A 10,731-nucleotide genomic window follows, 5' to 3' on the forward strand; every position below is an offset into this window, starting at 1 on the left:
GGTTGTTAGCTGGGGGCTTTAGGCATTTTCTTTAGGATTGTCTTGCTGCATTTTGTTACAGCCTACAGTGCATTGCAATCTTAGTCCACTTAGGAGCTCTTCAAGTATTTGACTTATGACCTAAGTAGCTAGGCTGGCTGGTAGGAACAGACAAAGTAAGCTATTTTGCAGGCCAGTAAACTTTCCTTTTAGACTCAACGTTTTTGGTTCGGGTGAGGGCAACTAAGAAAGTGGGGAGGGGGCAGAGGGGGGAGCCGACAAGAAGGCATCGGCTAGCCTGAAGGGCCTAACACATCCCGTTTCTTCCGTAGTTTGCTGACCTAAGCCAATTCAAGGCACTTTGTCTTAAAAATGAACCACTGTATACCTTATTTCCTTCACCCAAGTAACAGCTTAAAGTTTTACTTTGAGTCACCTGTTCTTTGACCAACAGTTTCTAAATAGCTGTATACTGCCCCCCAAAAAAGTTGTATTTAACAAGGAGCAGCCCCTATTTGAATGATTTAGCAGCAAGCTAAGGCAAAGACACACAGTGCTCACATTCCAGAATAAGAACACATTTATCCAGATGAGCCAGAAGTCCAGGGTCACGCGGCTTCGCCTGCAGGAGATGCTTTACACACTCTTCCATTTTCTTTTCAGAACATACACTGTGGGAATTCACAAACTAAAACAAATTTCTGGTGACTTCCCATCTGTACATTATGCTTTATAGCTTCAATTGAATTTTTTTAAAACTTAACTTCCAAGCTGGCCTGCCTCACACTGTGAGTCAAAAGTAACCCTAAAAAGCAAAGACACACAGCACTGAAGGGTCTCTGGGTGGTAATGTCAGCGTGGGCTGGGGAGGTGAGACCAAGCACATGGCCAGCAGACCGCAGGACGGGCCCTGGGGCTCATCATACAGACATATGACAAGATAGTGAAGTCACAACTTCAGATGTCATTGGAGTTATCTATATATGACACACACATTATAAACAAATAACCTGGAACATTTCACAACATATGACACCTGTTCTACCTGGGAATGCAAACCCTGAGCTGAAAATAAGAACACAGATGTGGGAGACACCACAGCCTGAAGTTGCTCTCCTCCTTCCCTCCTCTCCTCTCCTCCAGTCCCGTGATGGGTTACGCTGAGCCAGCAATGTGCATGCACTAACTCCACAGGTGTTAAAGGTAAGGTCACTTCTAAACATACAACAAAATTACCTTAAACATTAGGACGTTAAAAGTTAAAACCCCAGCCAGGCGTGGTGGCTCACACCTATAATCCCAGCACTTTGGGAGGCTGAGGTGAGTGGATCACTTGAGGTCAGGAGTTCGAGACCAGCCTGATCAACATGGTGAAATCCTGTCTCCACTAAAAATACCAAAAAAAAAAAAAAAAAAAAAAAAAATTAGCCAGATGTTGTGGCAGGCGCCTGTAATCCCAGCTACTCAGAAGGCTTAGGCAGGAGAATCGTTTGAACCTAGGAGGCAGAGGTTGCAGTGACCCGAGGTTGCGCCACTACACTCCAGCCTGGGCCACAGAGTGAGACTCCATCTCAAAAAAAAAGAAACAGCTGCTGGCCATCAGTCCTGACAGACCACGGCACTTACTACCCACGGACAGGCTGCTTCAGACCTTGGCACTGGCGTGCACACTGGTTTTAAAGAGGAATTATGCAAGGAAGCAAGGGAACAGCCAGCCTTTGGTGGCAATGGCGCTCACGGGGTTGCCCAGAAGGCTGCTTCTGCCACCCGCACCGCACACTCACATCTTCCCTTCCTCCTGACTTCCATTTCCTCTCCCTGCTCTGAGGATCGAGCCCTGACAGGGACAGACTGTGAGGGACAAGGAGACTGTTGGCCCCAACCAACTCCAGTCGTGCCACATGGAGAGAGGGAAGAACTCTCAGGAAGATGCTGAAAGGGACCACGTCAGCCAAAGCAGAAGGGGCTTTTCTAGAATCAGGAAAGGGAATGGGACCGACCCGGAAAAGGCACTGTGCCTTTTCTGTGCTGTGGCAGAAGCTTCGATTCCAAACCGAGATACGGACCACACTCCTGAAAGCACCCATGGCAGGTCGTGACGGAAGTTATTTTGGCAAAGGGCCAAAGAAAAGGTCTGGCCCAAAATAACTGACCTGAAATAACAGAAATTTCCCTTTCCTAACCTTCTTTCGTTCAACTTAGTATTCCAATAGATGAGAATTTGGTTTAACGTGAGGCCTCCCTCCCTCAGAAGGCACAGCAGCCCGCAGGGAGGGCTCAGCCCCATTCTTGGTTAGGTTTGGTTTTGGCTGGAGGTGCCGCAAGTTCTGTGCCATGGAAGCGATTTCCCTCCAGCTCTGGAGACAGGTGGGGCACAGCTTCAGTGACTCTTCTTTTTTTGTGGGAAAAAGGTGTACTTTGTAGGGTTAAACTCTTCCCAGATGCGCTCAAATTCTTCCAGAAAAAGTCGCACGTACTCATCGTCCTCCATGATGAGAACGTTCTCCCTGTTGTTCTGGATGGCTTGCGTGGTCCAGTTGAGCGAGCCAGTGATGAGCACCCGCTTGTCCACGATGGCAAACTTGTGATGCATGTAGCCCAGGTCCTGATCGTGCCGGACCTGGATCCCTGCAGAAAGGACAAGGTGATTTCATTCCACGCAGGAGTCCCGCCTCCAGTGTGGACTGTTCCTGGGGGCTACTGGCTTTATGCTTCCAGTTTGGTGGGTCAGGAAAGCCCGCCACGCTTTCACAGAGTGGTGGCAGCTAAGCTCCCAGGAGGGACACTTGAGAACCACAGACAGGACATCACACATGGGGCCAGAGCATCACACACAGGCCATGGGGGACTGGGCGGGCCGTGGTCTGGGTGAGACCACACCTCCGAGTCTATGGCAGCCAGTATGTCCCTCCGGGGTTACTGCTTGCTGTCGAAGCTGTCACTAACCCGGTCAGAAGTGACCAGGGCAAAGACAGAGTGTGAGCCTTCAGGTTCTGACTCTTCCACAGCTAAGGCTGAGAGCCGTGCCCACTCTGCCCAGAGAGGCCCCGGTGTCTGGCAACAGAGCCCAATTTGCTGGCACAACCTCAGCCACCAAGGCAGGAAGGGCCCTAACTAACAACGCACAAATGAATTCTCCTCTTTTGCACCCCCGTTTCCTTCACCAAAGAACCAGGCATCCCCGCCTCTGCTCTTCCCAGCTTTCAAACTCCTCCTGGGAAGGGCCTGTGTCTGTCTCCCCTGGAATCACTCACGACCTGCCTCACTCATGACCTGCTCAAGGAATGAGGCCGTCAGAAATGGGGGTTAGAAGAAGTTTTAAACAGGCTGCCATGGAACACAGCTGCCAGATTTTCCAAATCAAAATACAGGACATCCAAGTTAAATGGAACTTCAGATAGAGAGTCATCTTTGAAGGGAAGCGTGTCCCACGGAGTACTGGGAACATAACTTAAAAATCACTCCCTGTGCATGGAACTCACATTTAATTGTGCCTCCCGAATTGGGCCTGGCAGGATGGGGACGCGGTGGCTTCCTGACCTCGGGGATCCAGTCCTTCTTACACTCTGGCCACTCCGCCCGCACGTCTTGTCGGCACGGCCCTCCAAACACATTCCTCTACATGGTAGGCAATCTGAAGCCCCACCATTGCCGACACCTCCTGCCTCCGCTGGGATCCACTGCCCACCTCCCCGTCCCCTCCCCGCAGCCCACCACCTCTGGCCACAGAGGACTCCCTGCCGTTCCTCACAAGGAAGTCAGTATGTGACCCAAGGCGTCTGTGCTGCTACCCCTTCCAGTTGCATGCCTCTCCCTCCGGACAGCCCACGCGTGTCTGCAAGGCCCCTGCCCTGAGTGTCACTGCCCCTGGGCAGCTGACCTGGCCCACGCCACTTCCTCCCACACCACTGCCTCCTTACCCTGCTTTATGAAATTTTCTTGACCCTTCTTAGTGCCCTAAATGAAATATTCGCGACTTAGTTGGCATTTCCGTGGGAACCTGGCCTTGTGCCCTAGGATGTTCCAGCTCCTCACAAATACTGGCACGCAGGGGACATTCCTTGAACAGATGAATGCCACCGGACAGCCTCGAAGTCAGCGAGGATGCTGGGAGGCCATCCCAGAGGGAATCCGATGGGACCTTGGTCTAGGGGCCCTTGAAGGGTCTTCACCAACCTCAGCTTCTACGACTCGAAAAGTAACTCAAACAGAACTGTACTGTGCACGCCTGGAGGTCCCAAACCCTCCCGTTAAAATCACCAACGCATTGGACGACAGCTCTTGAGGCTGCCCCAAAGAGGAGGAGACATCCTCAACACAAAAACCACGTGCCCCACTCTGCTTCCACGTGGCGTGCAACATGCCCCACACCACCCAGGGCAGGGAGGGACCCTGGCTGACTCTGGAGAGGCTGCTCTGCGGCCCAAGTCAACGAGAGGCCATGGCTGTGCAGAAGGAACGGGCGGCAGTGACCACTGCCCAGCTTGGATAGTTGCCAGGCTCCACACATCTCTCAGTCACTGTGACCACCAGAATGATCAGCTCCAGCGGGAGCACACGCAGGCGTGACTCTCTGGGTGCCTGAGTGATGGAGACAGAGAGAGGCCCAAGAGTCTGTGGGTGCACAAAAGGCAAGAGCCGGCTGGGCCGCGGAACTGGGCCAGGATGGACTGAGAATCCTCAGGCGGGACAAGGACCCCAAATATTCACACTTCCTGGTCCCTTCTGTCCCCACCCCATGAGAGAGGTGCCCCCGCCAGAGAGATATGTGTTCCACTCCTTTTGCAGCTGGGAAAACGAACGTCCTGGCGCTGCTTTCTGGAACATATGTTTAGGTCTCCCAGAGCCCGGTGGCCTGAAGTTCACTCGGCAGCAGGTGGCCGCCTCTCCCCAGAGCCCTTCAGTCTGGAAGTCCAAACACAACCCTGGCGTCCAGGTCCCCGGCCAGCAGGATCCAGGTCACCACAGGCCGTCCGGGGGTCTCCGGCAGCCGGCAGGAGGGCGGGCCCGGGCTGCAGCAGTCCCGAAAAAGTTTTTCGCTGGCGGCGCCCGGGGAGTTGCTAGGGGAGGCTGCTCTGCCTCTAACCCGGCACACGCAGGCCCAGCCGCTTCCAGCATGCCAGGACAGGTCACTTAGAAAACTGCCCCCACCGCGGAGGCACCGAGGGCCCGGCTCGCTTATGCCCGCGCAGCCTGCTAGACCTTTCGTGGGGGCTCTGCTCTCTCCGCGTTACACCACCCCTACTCCACAACGCCACGAGGAAAGTAAATGAGGCCTTAGCCCGTTCCCAAACCCCCTCCCCTAAGCGTCCACCTTTGCCTAGGACCCCGCGTGGCTCAGGCCGGCCTTCTCCCCCTGGACCCCGCCGGGCCTACCTGCCTTGCGCAGCAGGCCGATTTGCGAGCCGTTGAGGGCCATGTAGTCGCAGTCGGTGACTACCCGCACTCGCACCCCGCGCTGGTGCAGCAACTGCACAGCGCGGCCCAGCTGCGGACTGGAGAAGGCGAACAGGCAAAGCTCCAGGCTGGCGCGGGCGGCCAACAGGGCACGCAGCAGGCGGCTCAGCGCGCTCTCGCCGTGGGGGAGGCCGCACGGGCAGCCCTCGGGGAGCCCGGCCAGCGCCGCGCCCGGAGCCCGCAGCAGAGCCTCGGTACAGGTCACCTGCGACGGGAAGAACAGCACCTCGCGCCGCGGCCGCCGCCGCCTGGACCGCAGCCAGCGCAGCACCCCGGGCAGCGCCTCCAGGGCCAGAGCCAGGCCCATAGCCGCCGCGGCCGCCACCTGCCACCGCAACCGCCCCATGCCGCTGCTGACCGGGGCCCCAGGGGCACGCCGCCGCACCCGAGTCTGCGCGCCCCCAGCCCCGGACCGCCACGCGCCAGGCCACGCCCCCGTCACGCGCCGCCAACGGCCACGTGCCAGGCCACTCCCAGCCCTCCATGGCCACATGCCATGCCACGCCCCCGTCACACCCCGCCAACGGCCACGGGCAAAGTCACGCCCCCAGTCCCCGAGGGCCACGCGCTAGGCCACGCCATGCCCCCACAACTGCCACTCACCAAGCTGAACCCACCCCTCCCACTAGCCCGCCCCCAGCCCTCAACGGGTGACCACGCCTCCCTCCACGCACCAGGCCACGCCCCCCGCCACAGGCCCCTAAAGCCAGGCCGCGACCTCCATTTTCCTTCCAGCCTGGCGCCCGTCCCTGCCCACCTGGTCCCACCTGCCACCACGTGCCAAGCCGCGCCCCCAAGCCCGCGCCACCAGGCAGCACCTGCACACCTGCGGGCCACGGGCCCTAGCGCACCCGTCACCTGCCCAGGCCAGAGACTGCCCTCCGCCCTATAAACCTGAGCAACCCCGGCTCTCCTCGCTTGGAGCACAGCAGAGCTGCTCCGGAAATGTGGGGTCACACCTTCACTGTCTTCTCCCAAGCAGTTAGGCTAGGCTGGGGAAGGACCTGGGAACACAGATATCAGGGAATCAGCACGGCTGGAGGCAGCATTGGAACCCAGCGTACTGGAGGCCGTGGCAGAGTGGGGATGCCCAAGGGCAGAGCTAGGCCCCTAAAGGTTTTTTCCCAGCCCAACGGGATCTCCGACGTTGTTGGAAGGCCTGCCCTGCTTTAAGCATAAACAGAGGAAGAGACAAAGGCGGCCGACGGCACTGGCCCGGGGGCATAGGGAAATGGGCAATGTGTTGTTCTGGGCTGGATCCTGGAACAGAAAGAAGGCATTCACGGAAAAACTGGTGAGAGCCAAATAAAGTCTGGAGCTTAATCGCATTGTACCAATGTCAGTTTCTTAGCTTTGACAAATATATGAAAGGAATGTAAAAGGCTAACAAAGGAAGCTGGGTGGGGGTAAATGGAACTGTCTGTTCTACGAAACTTTTCTGTAAATCAAGTTACTCTAAATTAAAAGTTTATTAAAATATTCAACTTGCACCTTTCATATATAATCCAGCTATCCCACTCCTAGGAGAAAGGATGGGATCCATTAACACAAGCACATGTCCACCAGTGTTCCTGGCAGGCTTATGTGCCTAGAACAACCCAAACGCGCATCAGCAGGTAAATAGGTAAATAAGCTTTTGTATATCTATACAAGGGAATGCTATTTAGCAGTAAAATAGAATGAAGTGGCCTGGCACAGTGGCTCACACCTGTAATCCCAGAACTTTGGGAGTCTGAGGCGGGAGGATAGCTTGAGTTCAGGAATTTGAAACCAGCCTGGCCAACATGGTGAAACACTGTCTCTACCAAAAAATACAAAAATTAGCTGGGTGCGGGGGCATGTGCCTGTAATCCCAGCTGCTCAGGAGGCTGAGGTGGGAGAATCGCTTGCAGTGAGCCAAGATCATGCCATTATTGCACTCTAGCCTGGGTGACACAGCAAGACCCTGTCCCCCCCCTCAAAAAAAAAAAAAGTACTCATATATGCTACAACGTGGATGAATTTCATTAATACTGAGTGGGAAAAGCCAGACAAAAAGAGTACATACTGTGTTATTCCATTTACATAACATTCTAGAAAACGCAAACTAGACAGAGGGAAAGCAGACCAGTGTAGCCTGGAGGGGCCAACAAAGCCACAAGGAAGTGGACTGATGGATGTGTGTGACTGTGGTGGTTTCACGGGTGTACACATGTGTCAAATTGTATGGTTTAAATAAGTAAAATGTATGTCAGTGATTACGTCAATAAATTTTTTTTTTTTTTTTTTTTTGAGGTGAAGTCTCACTCTGTTGCCCAGGCTGGAGTGCAGTGGCACAATCTCGGCTCACTGTAACCTTCACCTCCCGGGTTCAAGCAATTCTCCTGCCTCAGCCTCCGGAGTAGCTGGGACTACAAATGCACACTATCACACCCGGCTAAATTTTTTTTTTGTATTTTTAGTAGAGACGGGGTTTCATTGTGTTAGCCAGGCTGGTCTCAATCTCCTGACTTCGTGATCCGCCCGCCACGGCCTCCCAAAATGCTGGGATTACAGGCGTGAGCCACCGCGCCCTGCCAATAAAATTCTTAACAAAGCAAACGAGCACTTGAGTTTAGTGCTGGCTCCCAGGCTTCCTAGTTGCATGGTCTAGGGCAAGTTGATTCATCTCTTTGAACTTCACTTTCCTCATCTAAAACGATAATGAGAGGAGGGACTTGTAGTTATGGAAGTATAAAGAGGGACTCAAATCCCTCCAAAGCGGGATAAGCAAAAATAAAACGGGGGGAAATGGTCAAAAACAGCCACTTCATGGCTGGAAATCTACCAAAGGCAGACAACAACATGAGAAGCTTTATTTGATTTTTATTTATTTTTTGTCTTTCAGTTTCTATTTTTAATTTTGTGGGTATATAGAAGTTATATGTATTTATTGGGTACATGAGATATTTTGGTACAGACATGGAATTTGTAATAATCACATAAGGGTAAATGGGATATCCATCCCCTTAAGCATTTATCCTTTCTTTGTGTTGCAACATTTAGTTACTAGTTTTTTATTTTTTTATTTATTTATTTTTTTTCAGATGTAGTCTTGCTCTGTCACCCAGGTTGGAGTGCAGTGGCATGATCTCGGCTCACTGCAACCTCCATCTCCCGGATTCAAGCGATTCTTCTGCCTCAGCCTCCAGAATAGCTGGGATTACAGGCACCCACCACCATGCCCGGCTAATTTTTGTATGTTTAGTGGAGATGGGGTTTCACCATGTTGGCCAGGCTGGTCTCAAACTCCTGGCCTCAGGTGATCCACCCACCTCGGCCTCCCAGAGTGTTGGGATTACAGGTATGAGCCACCGTGCCTGGCCGTTTGTGTTTATTTTTTATTTTTTGAGACGGAGTCTCACTTTGCTGCCCAGACAGGAGTACAGTGGTGCCATCTCAGCTCACTGCAACCTCCACCTCCCTGGTTTAAGCAATTCTCCTGCCTCAGCCTCCCGAGCAGCTGGGATTACAGGTGCCTGCCCCCACGCCCAGCTAACTTTTGTACTTTTAGTAGAGATGGGGTTTCACCATGTTGGCCAGGCTGGTCTCGAACACCTGACCTCAGGTGATCCACCCACCTCGGCCTCCCAGAGTGCTGGGATCACAGATGTGAGCCACCGTACCCGCTATAATAACCATTTTAATATATGTGTGTGTATGTAACTCATAACATCATGTTGTGTACCTTAAATATACACAATACAATTTATTTTTTAAAAGGTTAAAAGGTTATACAAAGTATATTATCAGATAAGGGGTTAATTTCCAAAATATATAAGAGCTCAAGTGATTCTCCTGCCTCAGTCTACTGAGTAGCTGGGACTACAGGTGTACACCACCAGCCTGACCAATATTTTTTTGTATTTTTAGTAGAGATGGGGTTTCAGCATGTTGGCTAGGCTGGTATCAAACTCCTGGCCTCAGGTGATCCTCCTGCCTCAGCCTCCCAAAGTGCTGGGATTACAGGCGTGAGCCACAGTGCCCAGCCCTGAGTGTTAAGTATCTTGAATGTAAAATCAGGAAACCCTTGACTGCCTTCAAACACACGGGGAAGGTTCAGGATCTGGAATTTGTTTTGTCTCTTCCACTTGGTGTGAGAAGCTACAAAATCAGGAACCCCTATTCCTTCACAAGGGCAGCCGAGTCTGGCCTGGTCTTGGGCTGGCATAGATTCCGCTTAGCCTCCTGCTCTTCTGCACTCATGACCAATAGGAAAAATCTTCCAGAACTGCATGCTTGTGGGGAGAAAAAGCCCACAGCTGCCTAGAAATACCAGTCGGCGTAGGGCCCTGCTTGCCCCCTCGCCAGCGAGCTTTATTAGACATGGAGAATCCAGGTCATACACGCCCCTGACATGAATGCAGAGCTAACTTACACTGGGCTCCTACTTGCCAAGTGGATTCAGCCACTAGACTGGCAGACAACTGGCAAAGACTGAGCACAGAACCGCGTTCCCAGGAATGCCATGCACATGAGAAACAAGAGGAATCTGTACCCGAAGTTGGGGAGGACAGTGGGTGGTCATCTCTCCCTTAGTTTTCCCTTGACCCCCACAGGCCAGGGGGTCCCCTCCCACTCGGGTAGATGACTAAACCATAGGGAACCCTGCAGTCTTAGGGATTGTCATGGTCACCCAGGGTGATTCCAGCCATCTTCCTCTCAGATGGACATGTCTTTAAATATCATTATTAAGGGATGAGCCATTTCCTAAAGCTGAACAAAATGCCAAGCACATGGGCATGGACGCTCCACAGAGGCCCTTGGGATAAATGAGTGTTTGCTTCTCTCCAACACCAACTCTAACGACTAACTTGGAAAAGATTGTCTATGATCATTATAGCAGCTTAAACGTGTGAATTGGCCACTCACTGGTATTTTGTTTTGTTCTGTTTTTTGAGACGGAGTCTTGCTCTGTCGCCCAGGCTGGAGTGCAGTGGTACAATCTTGGCTCACTGCAACTTCTGCTTCCCAGGTTCAAGTGATTCTCCTGCCTCAGCTTCCTGAGTAGCTGGGATAACAGGCACCCGCCACCATGGCCAGCTAATTTTTTGTATTTTTAGTAGAGACAGGGTTTCACCGTATTAGCCAGAATGGTCTAAACTTCCTGACCTCGTGATCCGCCTGCCTCGGCCTCCCAAAGTGCTGGGATTACAGGTGTGAGCCATTGTGCCCGGTCCACTCACTGGTATTTTTTAACCATAGTATTTCCTGTGCCTGAGCACAAATAAATAAATAAATATTAGGCATCAAACCAATAAACCATGTAGTCAACAA

The 10,731-nt window shown here is 52.7% G+C and overlaps 1 protein-coding gene across 1 annotated transcript; it reads right to left on the reverse strand.

Annotated features, from left to right (window-relative positions):
- Window positions 1-2,065: 2,065 nt before the first annotated feature.
- Window positions 2,066-5,996, reverse strand: PLD6 (phospholipase D family member 6). Its single transcript, XM_008010508.3, has 2 exons — window positions 5,356-5,996; window positions 2,066-2,607 (listed from the first exon to the last, which is right to left on the reverse strand). Exons 1-2 carry the CDS (start codon window positions 5,927-5,929, stop codon window positions 2,360-2,362), a joined length of 822 nt encoding a protein of 273 aa, XP_008008699.3. The 5' UTR covers window positions 5,930-5,996; the 3' UTR covers window positions 2,066-2,359.
- Between the last annotated feature and the right edge of the window lie 4,735 nt (window positions 5,997-10,731).

This window comes from Chlorocebus sabaeus, chromosome 16 (assembly GCF_047675955.1).
Source record: "Chlorocebus sabaeus isolate Y175 chromosome 16, mChlSab1.0.hap1, whole genome shotgun sequence".
NCBI classification, from domain to species: Eukaryota; Metazoa; Chordata; class Mammalia; order Primates; family Cercopithecidae; genus Chlorocebus; species Chlorocebus sabaeus.